This window comes from Monodelphis domestica, chromosome 4 (genome assembly GCF_027887165.1).
Source record: "Monodelphis domestica isolate mMonDom1 chromosome 4, mMonDom1.pri, whole genome shotgun sequence".
Taxonomy (NCBI): domain Eukaryota; kingdom Metazoa; phylum Chordata; class Mammalia; order Didelphimorphia; family Didelphidae; genus Monodelphis; species Monodelphis domestica.
Genome location: NC_077230.1, coordinates 218,307,996 through 218,325,876, shown reverse-complemented (window position 1 = coordinate 218,325,876; position 17,881 = coordinate 218,307,996). Strand labels below are relative to the sequence as shown.

The window sequence follows — 17,881 nt, the reverse complement described above, 5'->3', positions numbered from 1 at the left end:
TCAGATATTCAAGAGTATTAAATGTTGAACAGAGAAGCTCATATCTGACCCTTAAAGAAGCAGGGAGCTATTGGAGTTTATTGAACATGAGAATTGCTTGTGTTATAAAAAATATCACTATGCATATTATATAGAGGACGGACTAGAGTGGGAAGAGAGGTGAGGCTGAAAGACCAATTAGGACAGCCTCAGATAGCCTTGAAGAGGCTGAACTACAATGGTGGACATATAAGTTGGTAAATTAACTGTTGTCCTTTGTACTTGAAAAGGACAAAATTACAGCACTGATATCTTTTGACTCATTCATAAAATGCATTTAAGTAAGGCAGAGTTGTACAAAATTGTTAGACTCACTCTCCAGAGTCATCAAAGTCCAATGGCAAGACAGATGCAAGAGATGTCATGGAGGTAAAAATTGATAGGACTTGGTAACTCTATAAGGGATGAAGGAGAGTAAGGAATTAAGGATGACTCTAAGGTTGTGAACCTCAGTTATTGGAAGGGTACAGGAAAAAGAGTGGAGAATTTTGGGGGAAAGATAGAATTTGACTTGGGACATTTTGAGTTTGAGGCTTCTAAGACATCCTATTTGAAATGAACAACAGTTGGTGTCAGTTGGTGATGAAAGACTGGAACTTAGGAGAGAAAGTGGGTATGAAAATATAATTTTGGGGATCATTTGTTTAGAGATAATAATTAAAGTCATGAGGTCACTGAAAGTATAAAGAAAAGTTTTATATATATATATATATATATATATAAGGTGCTTGGTAAAATTTAAAGTGCTATATAAAAATCAGTTATTATTATTGACCTTTGTGTCTTGCTTATCAAGTGAATGGTTCCTAATGTATCTCCAAGTTACTGTACTATACAACTATAATAATAGTTGTCTTAAACAGTTTTTTAATAGGTTGAAAAAGCCTATAAAACTTTTGATCAGAATATAAAACTTGCATTGATCTCTGGGTGTATTATCAAAAGTGATCCTTTCTTCCAATTACCCTTTCATCTGTGAGACATAACATTATATTAAGGGATGGAAATACTTATATACAGTTAGTATTTTTTCCTAGATATAAATTCCCTAAAAAATTGTAGCAAAATTGGAGGAAAAGTGAAAGTATTTATTTTATGCCTGATTTTCTTTTGGTTTAGTAGACTACGAACACATGAGATGCTCAATCTTTCTGATAGCCTAAATCTTATTAGTGACTTGAATGAACCAAAAACAAAATAATTACTTAATAGACTCCATGCTCAGATAAGCCATTGCATTGCTAGGAACAAGACATTTTAATCTGGCTGTTACTCCACCAGTACTCATATGCATTTAAAGCATTAATAAGGTGGTGGTTACTTTGTCATTCCTGGCTCAGAATGGAATGTAAGTCAGTTAACAAGACAAAGGAAGAAATTTACCTTCTGTAAGACCTTCCCTGCCTTTTTGATGACTGCAATTGCCCTTACCTATAATTTTCAAAAGTCTGCTGTTCAACTTCTTTGGTGTCCAATTTCTCTTGAATATGGTCCAGCATTTTTTGGAGGTGGTTATTAGTCTGTAGAGCCTGTTCCAAGCTCAAAGCAAGCTTCCTATTGTCTTCTCTAGACACATCTAGCGCACTATGTAGTGGTTCCACCTGAAAGAAGAGTGCAACAGTGAGCTTTAATTTCCTTGCAGCATACAAAAGGAACATCTATGTACAGAGTATATTTATATCACTTTTATCAAGTAGAAGTGGTTGGTTGAGAAACAAACAAAGGATCCCAGATGTCTACTAGTATAGTGACAACATGTAGAAACTTATGATGAATATGCATTTGATTTCTAAGAATCTGTCTTTTTGAGTGAAGGGATCAATCTTCTTGGAAGTAATTTAAAGAATTTGCCTATGAAGAGTCTCCAGAGCTTTGAAAATACAGCTATTAGATATATTTTAGATTTTTCTTGATGAGGTGCAAGTTCTTTAACTCCTTTAACTTCTTAATTGTTTTAATGTATTAAATGCAAAAAAGTTAGCAATAGAAGACAAGATAAAGATAATCATAATAACTGACATATATAATACTTTAAAGTTGCCATCTGAAAAAGAAAGCAAACTGAATTTTGTTCCAGGTCTTTGTTCCAGGACAGTGACACTGTACCACTTACTTCATGGAGCTTGTTTGCCACTTGTAAACTTCACTGGCTAAAGGTTCAAACCTTGTTATCCTTTTGTGACAAGGAAATTTATGTGAAATATTTTCTTTCAGTTTTCTAATTATTCAAATAATTATGGTTAAGACATTGCCCATAAAAATAAAAAGTTTCATTTTATCACCTATGAAAACTTGGCCTCTACCTCACTACTATGCTGGGCTTCTATAATAAGGAGTCTGGATTGCCATTCATTCAATTCTTCTTCTAACTTCTGTACTTTCTGTTGATTCAGAAGTCTAAAAATTAAAAACAGAACAAAAATGACTATAGCAAAGAATGATCTTGGCATAATAGTATTTGGAAGTTAGGAAACTGTTTTCACCAGATCAAAAGTCTTAACATATTACTTGACTGATTTGTTAGGAAGTAAGGTATAAGAAGACTGCTAAGGTAGGAGGGGGATAGTTTATGAAGGACTTTGAACAGCAAACAGATCATTCAATCCTGAAGGTGTTAGGAAACTACTGGAATTTACTGAGTGAGGACTGTGCTTCAGGAAGATCACGTTAGCAGCTGAATGGTGAGAAGCTTGAGGCAGGCAGACCCACCAGCAGGCTACTGAAATAATCCAGGCATGAAGTAATGAGGGCCTGCACTAGAGTGGGGGCTATGTCAGAGGAGAGAAGGGGGAGAATTTAAGAGAAGTGCAAAATGGACATAACCAAGTCTTGGTAACAGGCTGGATATGGGAGGGTGAGAGATAATGGGTAAATGGGGATGGCACCTAAAATGAGGGGGATGGGGACAATGCTGTTGTCCTCCATGGTAATATGGGAATTGGGAGTGGGAAGAATTTGAGGGGAAACATAATAAGTGGGTGGCATAATTGAGATAGGAAGCTATGGAGCAGAGAGCTGAGTGCAGAAAACTGAGTTTTCCACTTCTTTTTAGACTCTGGTGGTTTCTACATATACTGCTCTGCAAAAAGGGGGAAATCATAATGCACCATGACTTATGATAAGCACCATTTCCCAAGGATCTACTATATTATTCACGAGTGCAGGGATGTTGCATGTTTAGTAGAGGCCCTTCTCTTTGCCAAAGACAATTGTGACTCCCAATCTCTCTCATTTCCAGAAAGTTTGCCCTTTGATCAACTCCTCACTCTCTCTTCTTTTTTAGCCTGTCTTTTTCCCAGGGCTCTTTTATTGCTGCCTCCTACACCTAGCCCATCTCCATTCTCACAGACCTTCCTGTGACCTTGCTGTTATTCAGGTGTTGTCATGTCTGACTATCCGTGACCCCATGAATGACAGCACTCTAGGTCTTTTATCCTTCTCTATTTCCTGAAATCTGTCCAAACTCGTGTCCCTCTTTCCTTTAATCTTTCTCAACATCAGGGTCTTTTCTAATAAGTCCCGTCTTATCTGAAGCTATAAACTATAGCTTGACTTCTTTTCACAGCCAAAAACCAAGAAAAAGTTCCCTAAATCCCCAAATCTCCACTTTCTCACTTCCCACACGTTTTTTCAACTCATTGCAATCTGGCTTCCACCCCCACCAGTAAGCTTCAGTGGTTCTCTGTTGGCGTTTAAAGCCACGATCTAGCTCCAGGCTACCTCCTCATAAAAGACATAAATGACTATCCTTACAACCATGTCCTTGCCAGGCTGTCCTCAAAGTCTCTTTCACTTGCTTTTCTTACTGCTAGCTCCTTCCAATTTCTGCTTGCGAACCCCTTTGAAAAACACTTCCTATTTAAATACCTAGTATTTACTTATTTGTGAACCTCTCTCTCTGAGTAGAATGCAAACTCCTGAAAAGACTATCATCCTCTTGCATTTTTATCCCCAGGACCTGGGACAGGACTCCTATAGAATAGATACCTATTAAGTGCTTGATAACTCTGCTGGGGACAGTGGAAAGTATCTGTTTCATTACAACAGTGCAAGTGGTTTTTTGCTCATCTAATTTTGTAAACTAAACCAAAGGCCTCAAACTCAAATGGAAATGGATCCCATTTACATCCAGTTTTGTAGCCTGGCAACATGACACTTTATTACTGAATTAAGTAGTTATTAGTTATTGCCAGTAATTGTTTAGTACTATAACTAGTAATTATTAGTAGTAATTATTACTATATTTAGAAATTATCAATCTGACATATATTAAATACAAATTAATCTGACACACATATATTAAGCACAAAAGTATGTATGAGACCAGTGCTCTTTGTAGTTTGGTTCTCCTTCAAAAAAAAAAAGCTAACCTTTATTTTTCTTCCTAGTAGAACACTTCTAAATATTAAAAATTTCATTAAAATTTTTGATTGATTTCATCTTTTACACAATGTAGCTAGACAAAAGCAACTAAGTACCCTCTTCTGAGAGAATATGAAACATTTCAGACCTATAGTTCCCAACCTCCCTAAGAAGAGGGAAGTGTGTTTCATCATTTGTCCTTTTTAATTAAGATTAAGTATGCAATGTGGCTTTAAGTGATAATAAAAAAATGTTTTTAAGGTACTGTTAATCTATGGAGTGTATATATTTAAACTCATAAAGGAACTATTGTAGCATCCCAAGCATATTCACATCTATGAATCATAAATGACTATGGCTTACTGTGTCTCCAAGCACAAGGTTTTACCAATAAGGTTTGTGAATGTAACCTTGAAATGGCCATGAGGCCCTTGCCTAGGGCAGACTCATTAACATGATTGGAGCCTCCTTTGCCGGGGAAATCAGAAAGCCCGGTCTGTAATCTACACGCCCACAAAGGTGTTACTCTCACCTCACCATCCAATCCATGCTTTGTACCGTTGTTATTATGTACTTGAGAATACTTCCCTAAACAGAGGAAGGCAATACAGAGGCGGTGACCATGAATATTCCTCTTGGATCTTCGATCTTCCCCAGCAATCTCTCCGTCTCCCTCTCTCTCTCTAAAGCCCCTCCCGAGGCTATGGCCCCTGTCGGCCTGCATTCCTTATCTTAATCTCCTCATCTATCTCTTGTTCCTTTGTACTCATACTCTCCTATCAAAGGGAGTATCATAGGGATTGCCTGCCTATCCAAACACTGACTTGTCCGTGTCTTTCATTCTCCACCCTGGTTCTCGGTTCCTATCTCTCCTCGGGTCCCATCACAAAGGTGAGCCCCTTCCCTTGTGGGACCCTGCTGGTCAGGGAAGTCCATTAGGGACACCCCACCACTAACTATTGTTATGATTTCAGTTGATCTATTTAAAGCAAGTCCATGTCAGGAGAGTGGTCTTTAGTTCTCAGAATTAACCACCTGAGAAGTTTATTTCTGCTATGTAACTCTAATAAGTAAAAAGTAAATTCAAACAGGATTATACTGGTGAAATGTGTAATAACCTGGCTCAAATGTATGCTACAATATTGATCTGAATGATTAACACTTTCAATCAACAGAACAATAAATCAAACCCTAATTTTTAATGATGATCAGTTTCTTAGGTGTAAATGTCACACTGAAAATTTAATAGACTCTCATAGGCTGGTGAGAGCTATCTCCAGCACACCCTTAAATTCAACCCAAAGTGCGCATTTACCTTAAATTATCTTTATAATTGTACTTGATCGAACTGAAATCAGGATAGATTTCCTGAAATGGTGAGAAAAACCAGCATGAGTAAAGCTACAATGCATTAATCAAACAGTAAAACAACCCTAGTCTGTTGGAGAATTTGTGCTGAAGATTAATCGCAAGAATCCATTATGTTTCATTTTGCCCCAATACAATGAAATTTAAAATTGGATTTCTGAAAACCATGTTCACTTCTACTTCTGATCTAGAAAAGTTTGCTTATTCTTCAACTGCCAGAAATTAGCCTCCAAAAAATGAAAAGGTTAAAAAGTCATTCCCTATGCCTAGAAGAAGGAATGTGGAGAAAAATTAGACAAATGAAACTTTATATACCTCTCTTTCTTGAGGCCAGAAATCTCTGAATCCCTCCGCCCTAATTCCATCTGCACCTTTTCCAGAGCTCCTTGCATCTTACTGTGAGAAGCCAGTACATTCTCCAGCATGACTGTGACTTTGCAGTTATCTTCCTTAGCCTCTGCTAGCTGTCGCTGAAAGTTTCCCATCTAATGTAAAATCAAATAAGAAGGACAAGTTTGATTGCAATAATTGGTGCTTTACCAACCTTGTTTCTGAATCTTCAGAGGGCCAATGCATGTAAGTGGAAGGCAGCATATTTCAGATTATTTTTCAATGTACATAGACAAATGAGCGGTAGGATGCTGGGGAGAAAAAGAGAATTCTTGGGTTTTCTTTTTATTTCTTCCATTCAAGAAAGCTTGACTCTACTCTTTATTATGAACTGCAAAAATTATCTTAAAAGAGTTGTTGAAAAGCAACAGAATATGTAGCCCTCTCCATAGTAGAAATCTTTCAACAGTTGATATCAGAAGGAAGTGACCTAAGCTGTGTAATGACACTGCAGGGGGCAGGTGGGTGGCTCAGTAGATTGAGAGCCAGGCCTAGAGACAGGAGGTCCTAGGTTCAAATCTGGCCTCAGACGCTTCCTAGCTGTGTGACCCTGGGCAAGTCACTTGACCCCCATTGCCTAGCCCTTACCACTTTTCTGCCTTGGAGCCAATATACAGTATTGATTCCAAGATGGAAGGGAGGGGTTCTTAAATAAATAAAGAAGAATGACACTGCAAAGTAGGGACAGTTTAGTGGTATAAATTTTTAAAATTTTATTGATATTTTTTGTTTTTACATCACCTTAATTTCCCCAAATCTCCTTCCTCTGCTCTCTATAATCATTACATGTCCAAAAAAAAAAGAGGAAAAAAAGAAGCAATTCAGCAAAACTAACAAACACATTATGAGTCTGAGGCAATATTAGTTCCATGCCCAGAGACCCACCCCTCACCCCCCAACCTCTGCAAAGAAATGAGAGGGAGAGAGGGGTACATTTTCTCATCTCTTCTTCAGGCTTCAGCTTGATAATTAAAATGATATAACATTAGTATTTTTGTTGTCGTTTCCATTTACATTGTTTTAGTTATTGTGTGTACTGTTTATCTTGTGGTTTACTTCATTCTTGCAGCAGTTCTCAGAGATCTTCCTATGCTTCTCTGAATTCTTCATATTCATTACTTTTTATGAAGTAGTAGTAATTTACTGTAAGAGGATCCCAGTCAAGTTACCATTCTGCTTAAGCCTAAACACTGTGGGATCAGTTTGTGCCCAAGCACAGTAAAAATCAAGACCAAAAGATGGTTGCATTCCTACGCCACAATTTGATTAACCACTCCCTAGTTGACAGGCATCAACTTTGTCTTAATGGCATAACTTTGGCCTCTTTCTTTGACTTCCTAAGACATGAAAATTTAGGAAAAAAGGAGGATTTTGGAGGGAAAATACTTTTAAAGATAGTTTAAATGTATTTTTCTTGTAGGAACAAAACAAAGCAAAACATCAAGCAGGTTAAAAAAAGGTTACTTTTTGGTTTAGTTTTATTCCTAGCCAACTATGGCAACAACATAAGGGATGTGGCTCATGAAAAGTTTTCATTTATGTTTCAGTAATAGGCTATTTCCCACCCTTTCAAAAAAGATTTGCCAATTTCCTTGCCTTGCTCATTTCCCCTTCTTCCAAAGCCTCCAGGTGCCCCCTCTTTTTATGACTTTCTCTTGATGACACATCACGGGATTTAATTGCCCGAGAAATATCTTCATTCTTTTCAAGAATAGTGTATATCTTATGAGAAAAAAAGAAATGATTAATACTTTATAAAATATAGGAGGTGAATGATCAGAATGAGAAATTTAGGGCAATTTAAAAAAAACGAATGTTAAAAATATTAAAACAGTATAATAGTTACATTTTCCTGGATTTTACCAAAGATAGCATTCCCTTCCCCCATACCTATTTGTTATATTTAAAAGTAAACACATGGGCAAGAATAGCTTATAATTTATAAGCTATTATGCTTATATGAAGACTACAATGATAGAAAATAAAGAATTTTAATAAAATTATAATTTAGAATAAGGAAAAGTTGAACATTAATTAGCTTTTATTTAGCTGTTACTTTTTTTGGAGGTGATGAAATGAAGACTAGTTTAATAGAACTGAGTTTGGATAATAGTGTTATATCAGATTAATTCTAGAAATGCACAGTATCATAGAAAAGAGAAGGAAGGCATTTTATAAGACATTTAGTCCAAACTCATTTTCCTGATGAGGAAACTGAGACCCAGTGAGGTTAAGTGACTTGTCCAGTGTCACACAATAAGCAGCAGAAATATGCTGTGAACTCAGATCCTTTGGATCTAAATCCACTGCTCTATCAACTGTAGAAATTCTAACTAGGTCCAATTTATTTTCTACTAATCCCTATCCCCACCTAAAACCCTTTTATCCCCAACTTTTTTCCAATTTTAATAGTATATCAAAGAAATCTCTTTAATCATTGTTTTTAAAAACTTTTCCTTAAAAACTTTTTTTCAACTTTATTCCCTTCTTCAAATATTTAAAAGTTTTAGTATTCTTAGAGAAAAATTCAATTGATTCAAAGGGATGTTACAGGGCAGCAAGGGAGCTCAGTGAATATAGTTAGGCCTCAAATGGAAGGTCCTGGGTTCAAATCAGATCTAAGACACTTCCCAGCTGTGTGACTGTGTAAATAAATTACTTAATCCCAACTGCCTAGTCCTTACCACTTTTCTGTCTTGTAACCAGCACTTAGTATTAATTTTAAGACAGAAGATAAATTTTTTAAAAAAGAAAGAAAATAAAAAGAATGTTGCCTTTTAGATTGTATTATCCCAGCTTTTCTTTGGGAAAATTTTTTAGAAACTCAGAAATGCATTAGTTACATATATAATAGCAACATATATTTATCTTTTAATATCATAAATACATACAATTCATTTTTAAGTTAAAATAAGTAAAAATTAAAATTGATAAAAAGAACATGAAAGTCAGATGACATGCAAAGTAACTCATAAATGCATATAAAGTACTATAAACACCTAATGAAAGAAAAAAAATTCAGACTTCTTCTCTAGTACAAAAGGAGAGCCAAAAAATTTCATGCAGATTTTCCAGACTGCAGGGGCAGTGAGCCCTTAACCCCAAGATTTGAAAGGGATACTTTTACTCTCCTTCAAGGCCCTGCTCAAATTTCACCCTTACATGAAGCCTTTTCAGATCTTTCCAGTTGCTAGTGTCCATCACCTACAAAATCACTTTGTATTTATATGCTTTCTAAATGTATTAACTATGTATTCGTAACTTCCTTCCAACAAACAAGTTAGTTGAGGGAAGGGGCTATTTTCTTCTTTGTATAACAGCATTTTTATGATTAATGTTGTTAAATTTGACATCTTTATCTCCAAAGTTTTAAAAAAAAGTCATTATATGACATTACATAGAATTATGGTTGAGATCTAAATTGTCCCTTATTTTTTTCTACTTATGCATGATCTACTTTCCTATTTACTTAAATTTTGTTGACATGTTGAAAGGCCCTTTCAGTATTACCTTTATATATTTTCACTTACTGTATGGATTTTTCTTGGTTCTATACTTGGAATTGCAATAAGGTTCCTAATCATCATTTTAAATGCCCATGGTCTTCACTCACCAAATCTCTTTTTAAAATTTCAGATGTTTCTTCAGCTGTTAATGGTCTGGCAGCAAGAAAATCTATTTTACCTTCCAGTCTTCCCTCCATGGTCTTAATAGCATTCAAAAGAGTCTTCAGAGACACCTTTGAGTCTCCAATATCCTGAGGAGACCTCACAGTGGGCAAGGAAGGTGCAAAGCTGACTCTACGTGAAGGACTTGAAATAACACTGGGTAAACCAATAGTTGAAAATTTTTCCTTTCCATTACAGAAAGTGGACCTAGAAGAACTTTCAGTAGACTTTGTAGACATTGGTCTTTCTGGAGATTTCTTTTTTCTTGGTGGAAAAACCATTTCAGAATAATTTAATCAACAAAAATAAGATTCTTTTTTTGGTTGTAAACACTTGCCTAGGAGGGATTATTTTAAATGTTTTATCTGACAACAATAAAAGATATTTAGAGAATGAAGAAATCTAACTTCAAGAAATGTCTCACTGAAGACTAAGATCCATATAATTTCTTAAACTAAACTGTCAAAACACTGTCTTCAGTGTAACTATCCAGGAGTGTCTCCTTTTCCAACTTTGTGACCTCATCACTCATCACCATGATCTAACTGATGGAACTCTAAGTGAATTCTATGTGAAGACAACCTGCAAATCCTTGGTTACCAGGTGCTGTACATACATAGCTTTTGCTTCTAGATCAAAGGCAGCATGGTGTAGTGGGAAAACCTTAGAGTGGGAATCAGAAGACTTCAAGTGTGGTTTTAATACTGTTGTATGACCACAGGCAAGTCAATTAAGCTTGAGTATTTGTTTTCTTAATCAATTCAAAAGGGCTAGATGGCCTTGAACATTTCTTTAAGATGTCATAATTTTAACTATTAATTTAAAAATTCAAATCAACCCATCAATAATGACACTTCCTAGCCATTTCTATGCTCTGCTGCCTCTATTCTAACCAGCGTCCTCATCTCCCTTACCCCACCACTACCTTGGACTTAGCTCTGGGACAGCAGGTTCAGATAGGTGAGATTTTGCTTTATTATACAGGGTAGGGACTTCATACCAATTCCTGGCCAGCTACACACCATGTTGATATCCCCCACTCCTTTTCCAGTTCTCTATTATGTACAGTCTCTCCTGATTAAAATATAAGCTTTCTTTTTATTTATTTAATTAATTGATTTAGAGTATTTTTCCATGGTTACCTGATTCATGTTTTTTTCCTCCCCTCCCGACCCCCCCAAACTCCTATAGTCAACGAGTAATTCTACTGGGTTTTACATGTCATTGATCAAGACCTATTTCCATATTATTAATATTTGCATTAGGGTGATCTCTTAGAGTCTACATCCCTAATCATGTCTCCATCAACCCATGTGATCGAGCAATTGTTTTCTGTGTTTCTACTCCCACAGTCCCTTCTAGTCCCACATCACTCTGAATGTGGATAGTGTTCTTTCTCAGAAGTCCCTCAGAATTGTCCTGGATTATTGCATTGCTGCTAGTAGAGAAGTTCATTACATTAGATTGTGCCACAGTGTATCAATCTCTGTGTACATTGTTTTCCTGGTTCTGCTCCTTTCACTCTGCATCAATTGCTGGAGGTCATTCTAGTTCACATGAAATTCCTCCAGTTCATCATTCCTTTGAGCCCAATAATATTCCTTCACCATCAGATACCACAACTTGTTCAGCCATTCCCCAAACGAAGGGCATCCCCTCATTTTTCAATTTTTTGCCACCACAAAGAGTGCAGCTATGAATATTCTTGCACAAGTTTTTCTCCCCATTTTCTCTTTGGTGTACAAACCCAGCAGTGGTATGGCTGGATCAAAAAGCACAGTCCTTTAAAGTCCTTTGATCATAGTTACAAATTGCCCTCCAGAATGGTTGGATCAATTCACAACTCCACCAGCAATGCATTAATGTCCCAATTTTGCCACATCCCCTCCAGCATTTATTACTTTCCTTTGCTATCATTTTAGCCAATCTGCTAGGGGTGAGGTGGTACCTCAGAGTTGTTCTGATTTGCATTTCCCTAATTATAAGAGATTTAGAACACTTTTTCATGTACTCATTGATAGTTTTGATTTCTTTTATCTGAAAATTGCCTATTCATGTCCCTTGCCCATTTATCAGTTGGGGAATGGCTTGATAAATGTAAGCTTTCTGAGGGTAGAATCTGTCTTGTTTGCTTGTATATGCATCTCTGGCACTTAAAACAGGGCCTAGAACAGTGATAGTAAACTTATGACTGCATGCAGAGTGCTCTCTGTGGGCATGAGGCCTCCTCCCCCTACCCTGAGACTTTGCTACTAGGAAGGCAGAGGGACTGGGGTGGAGCTGCTCCCCTCCTCAAAACCATGTCTGACATATTTTTTCACATTCCTTGCCCCTCTGTCCAGCAGCCCAATGGGAGCACTTCCTCCCTCCCCAGTGTGGGGTAAGGGAGGGGGCAGGGCATTGCACTCAGTGGGGGTGGGGCATGGCACATGGTTTCTAAAAGGTTTGCCATCACTGGCTTAGAAAAAAGTAAGACCTTAAAATAGTAAGTACCTTTACTTTTAATGAAAATGATTAATAGTTTATAAAGTGCTTTTTTCACAATCTGGCTTCAATCTATTCCCCCACCCCACCCCCCATAACCCTTACCTTCCATCTCAGAATCAATACTAGATATTAGTTTCAAGGTGTAAACCTTAAAATTTCTTAGACTTATGAATGTTGGAAATTTCACCATTGGGAAATTTCATACTTGGAAAAATTTCCTACTGATAGTAAGAACTCTATTGGAATGTGAACCCCCTTGGCATGGGAGGATCCTTCTCCTCCCTACTTAAGACTACTTTAGGACAGAAACCTTTTGCTAAACAATGGAAAGGGCTTTGACCTATGCTTAAGCATAGAACAGGAAGTTCTTTGAGTCATGATTGATTTTAGAATTGATACAATAGAGATACTTGGAATGACAGAACCAGGTCTTGGAAAATACAATTTCCACCCTACTTAGAGTAACAGGATTTAGGAAGGGCTGCAGCAAAGGATCAAGATTTAATTATTTGAGAATATGACCTTCAACAGACATGTGCAAAGCCACAGACCTCTGGGCAGTCCTGGGTTAAACTAGAACCACCATTGGCACAGGGGAGACATCGACAGTGATTGGTAGATGTGAAAACTGAGGGGAGGGAATGTAGATGGTTTCCTTATAGCAGGGTCTGAGGAGAGAAGAGAAGAGGAGGTTTTGCCCTGAGCAAGGTGGCTCTGAAGGAGGACTGAGGAGGTTGCTTTGTGGGAGGACCAGGAGAGAAGGCTGGCTCTGAAGGAGGAGAATTCTCTGGAAACATTTCTTGAAAGGAGGCTCTTTTGAAGGTGGAGCCTGAGGTTGGCATGAGAAGCCTTACCTAGAGAGATCTTGGGTGAGTGATAAAACCAACTGACTGATTTATTCATTCTTATTCCTTTCTTCCTTTCTCTCTTTTTCTATTGATTAATCAGTGTATTATAAATTAAATTTCTCTATAAAACCCAGTTGGCTTGGGCATATTCATAAATTGGGAATATATTCCCTGGCGACCATCTTATATTTATATAAAACCAAGACACAGTAGAAAACATATTTCAGTGGTCATAATTGTTATATATTTCCCTTGCTCCCAAAACATTTTAATTATTTAATTATTTATTTAATTATCACAGTTTATGGCTCCCACTCTCTTATCTACAACTATTTAACAAAGGCATAAGAGCAGTAAAACTGGGAAATTGGGGTTATGTGACTTGCCCAGGGTCACACAGACAGAAAGTGTCTAAAGTCATATTTGAGCCCCGGACCTCCCATCTCTAGGCCTGGCTCTCTATTTACTGAGTCATCTAACTGTCCCCAATCTATTTTTTTCTAATTCTACATTTCAGCCAAACTAGTCTGCTTGCTATTTCCTGTACCTGGCATTGCATCTTCTCCCCTACTTTTGCACAAGTTATACTTCATACCTACAACACTCTCCTTACTTTCACCTCATAAAATGATTTAGTTTCCTTCCAGATCAAGTGCTACTTTCTCCATCAGACTTTTCCTGATTTTCCCAGTTATTAATACTTTCCATCACTACCTACTAAACCTGTGTGTTCTTTTTGAAAGAATATTTTGTTTTCTTTTCCCTTTTTTTGCATTAGTTACTTCCCATTAACTACTTTCCTTACTACCACAGAATCCTTAATAATCAAGCAAGACACAAATCAAAAACATGACCATGTCTGAAAATGTATGTCTCATTCCTCACCTGTCTAGTCCACCATCTCTTTACTGAGAGGCAGGAGACATACCTTATCCTTGATGTTTTTTAGAATTAAAATTTCAATTCAACAAATAAACCTTCTTTTCCTCCCATTTACATCCCCCCACCCCCTAATTGGGAAAGAAAGAAAAATAGCAATTTGAAACTCTTATTACCAATATTTATAGTCAAAGAAAATAAGTTATTGCATCAGCCATGTTAAAAAAAAAAGTCTCAATTTGCACTGTGAGTTTATCACCTATCATGAGATGGGTGGCCTGTTTCATCGTGAGTCCTCTGGACTCACTATTAGTCATCAGGATGATCAGAGCTCCTGAGTTCTTCAAAATTGTTTATTTTTACAATATTATCATTAATGTTCTCCTAAATTCTCAGTTTACTATGCATAATTCATATGAGTCTTCCCAGACTTTTCTGGAAACCATCTCCTTTATAATTTTTAAAAATAGCACAATAGTATCCCATCATGTTTATATGCCATAGCTTGTTCAAATATTCCCCAGTTGGTAAGACACCTCCTCAGTTTCTAATTCTTTGCCATTGCAAAAAGAGTTGCTATAAATATGTTGGTACAGTTTGTTTTGCTTAGGACAAATTTCTCCCATAACCTATCTTATTCTTGTTCCCTATTTCCCCTTCTTTCAATGAAACTGTGAATGAAATTATTTCTTTTTTGTATATTCTTTCCTCCTTTGACCAAATCAAATGAGAATGAATTTGAGGTGTTATCCATTCCCCTACTCCTTCCTACTTGTTTTCAAAGACTAATTGTACAGATTTCCACATGCTGATTATGTAAAATAATTTCCCCTCCTCTTACCCCAGTATATATGCCACTTCTTTTTTTTCCATCATTCTTTTTAAGATCAAGATGTAACAGAACCACTTTCGGGCCCTTTGTTTAATTAGACTTCTTCTATGACACTTGATGATACAGCAATGAGGAAACATACTAAATTATCTCCCTATATAACAGTGTAAATATTTTATCTTTGTTTCATCTCCTTTGATTGTTTAACCACATTTACCTTTTTCTTTTTATGTTTCCTTTATTGCTACATATGCATTTCAAAGTTTCTACGCAACTCTGGTCATTTTTAAAAATCAGGAATATTTTGAATTCTTATATTTTGTTAAAGGTCTATTTTCTCCATGTAACAACATACTTAGTTTTGCTGGGTAAATCATGGTTGTAAGCCTAAATAATTTATCTTCTGATTATCCTATCTGAAACATTCCATTCTTTTGTAGTGAGGCTAAAGAGGCATATCTGAGTCATACTTTGGCTCCTTGGTACTTTCTGGTTGCTTGCAGTAACTTTTCTTTGACTTGGAAATTTTGAATTTTGGCTATAGTGTTCTTAGAAGTTTTAGTTTGAGATTTTTTTTGGGGGGGTAACTAGTAGATCCCTTTTATTTACACTTTGTTCTCTGATTCTAAGAGATCTGAGCAGTTTTCATTTAATATTTCATTAAATATAATGTCTAGGCTCTTTTTTAAATCATGGCTCTCAGGTAGTCTAATGATGCTTAAATGTTTGTGCCTTGATCTGTTTTCCAAGTCAGTTGTTTTTGCTATGAGGCACCTTACATTCTTTTTTGCTAATTATTCCAGTCTTTTAACTTCGTTTTAATATTTCTGGTTGTCTCAGGGAGTCAATGGCTTCTTTTTGGCTCATTCTAATTTTCAAAGAATTTATTACTTGGACAAGTTTTGTATCTCATATATACTGCTAATTCTCTTTAAAAAGCTTTCTTCCATATCTTCATTTTTTCCAAAAAATTTTTTTCTATGTTGATCTCATTTCATTTTATAAAAAGAATCTTCATTTTTTTATGTTTGTTTCATCTCTTTCAGGAATTCTAGTTGAACTGAGTCCAAGTTGTGCTTTTCTTTGATGTCTTGCTTGTAGATGTTTTTTGCTCCCATTGTAGTCTCTACATAAAAAATGTAAACTATTTTTGCCCATGTGTTTACTTTTAAATTGTGACAAGGAAATCACTTTAAACGACTGATATATATTAATTTAAGGTCGCCAAGGAATTCAGCTATGTAATTCCTAAATGAAAACTCAAGTCAGCCGTCAACCTTTTATGGAGTTTAATTACAAACAGGATGAAGAAAGGTATTAGAGATAGAGAGAGAGAGGGAGAGAGAAAGGGGAGAGAAGGGAATAGGGCTTAAATACCCCTTCTGTTTAGGCTGGGCCAAAAGGCCCAAGCCCTTAGATAGCTGGGGCAAAGAAAGGAGATCAGTCCCTATTACTCACGTGACCAAAATGGAGAAACAGTCTCAGGGGCCTCCACCTCCAGCTTCCTTCAGAGCAAGCTTCTCAGAGCACCTCTCCAACCACTCAGAGCCAAAACTCTCCAACCAACCACCCCTCAGTCCTCAGACCCCTCTCTCTTTCAGGAAACCATCCAAGTTCCCTCCCCTCAGTTCTCACATCTACCAATCACTGTCCATGTCTTCCCTGTGCCAATGGTGGCTCTACCTTAACCCAGGACTGCCCAGAGGTCTGTGGCTTTGCACATATCTGTTGAAGGTCATATTCTCAAATAATTAAATCTTGATCCTTTGCTACAGCCCTTCCTAAATCCTGTTACCCTGAGTAGGGTAGAGATTGGAATAATTAAATTTTGATCTATGCTGCAGCCCTTCCTAAATCCTGTTAGGACTGAGTAGGGTGGAGATTGTAATTTCCAAGACCTGGTTCTGTCATTCCAAGTATCTCTATTGTATCAATTCTAAAATCAATCATGACTTAAAGAAATTCCTGTTCTATGCTTAAGCATATGTCAAAGCCCTTTCCATTGTTCAGCAAAAGGTTTCTGTCCTAAAGTAATCTTAAGAAGGGAGGAGGAGGAACCTCCCTTGCCAATGGGGTTCACATTCCAATGGTGTTCCCACTATCAATAGGAAATTTTTCAAGTATGAAATTTCCCAATGGTGAAATTTCCAACATTTATAAGTCTAAGAAATTTTAAGGTTTACAAAATATAACAAATAGATATGGGGGGAAAATGTTATCTTTTGTAAAATCCAGAAATATGTGACATATCATTTTAATATATTTGAATATTAAAAACATATGTGAAGATGTTTGGGAGTCTTCCAAGTATGTGTCTTACAGTTCTCTGTTGTCGTAATAACTTTTTATAGGGGGGATTAATTTTTGTTGTTTGTTCATTCTTCCAATCTATTTCCTGACTTCACATTTAATGTTAGAAGTAGGCTTTGTGAACTACTGGAGGAAACATCTGGTATATAGTACTGTTGCTTGCTGCTTCCTTGGGGTATTATGTTGCATTATTCCAAGATATTGCCAATGGCTTAGGCTGGTGATTGCAGGCTTTTAGTACTCCCAAAATGGTGTGATTCGGGGGAAAATATGATTTGTGATGCTACACAAATCTGTAAATTCCAGACTTGTATTTATATTTGAGGCAAGGCCTATGGAAATATCCATTTGGAGTTCTAGTATCCTACTGCTGGATTCAGCCACTATTAAACACTTGGAAAGCTCTGCTGGTACATAGTAATAAAACTACAGTTTCTTTTTTGGTCTGGGATTCCTGCCTTGCTATAGACTTCAGAATGGGTTAGAAACTGGAACTAAGATCTTGTTGAATCTGCTCATCGCTCAACACAATGACTCAGGCCTGTGACTGCTCCTCACTCTAGAAAGCCACCTTTAGGTACAGGTCTTCTCACTGGTCAGCCATGGATTTGTGACCTGAAACTGGGTAGTAAGGGATAGAGTTGCCAATTCAGACCTATTTCTGTGACTTGCACAAGTTTAAGCCTATCTGTGCTTGA

The 17,881-nt window shown here is 36.7% G+C and overlaps 1 protein-coding gene across 6 annotated transcripts in view; it reads right to left on the bottom strand.

Annotated features, from left to right (window-relative positions):
- CCDC150 (coiled-coil domain containing 150) overlaps positions 1-17,881 on the bottom strand; it is a 120,739-nt gene that overhangs the window by 42,896 nt on the left and 59,962 nt on the right. For 4 of the 6 annotated variants that reach the window (XM_056794141.1, XM_056794139.1, XM_056794142.1 and 1 more), the window contains exons 18-21: positions 7,756-7,881; positions 6,085-6,254; positions 2,343-2,436; positions 1,471-1,640 (exon numbers count right to left, since the gene is read on the bottom strand). In XM_056794141.1, the coding sequence (XP_056650119.1) occupies positions 1,471-1,640; positions 2,343-2,436; positions 6,085-6,254; positions 7,756-7,881 (560 nt within the window). Of the gene's footprint in view, positions 1-1,470; positions 1,641-2,342; positions 2,437-6,084; positions 6,255-7,755; positions 7,882-9,772; positions 10,905-17,881 lie in introns of those variants that run through there. The other 2 variants (XM_056794144.1, XM_056794143.1) reach the window with 2 other exon arrangements.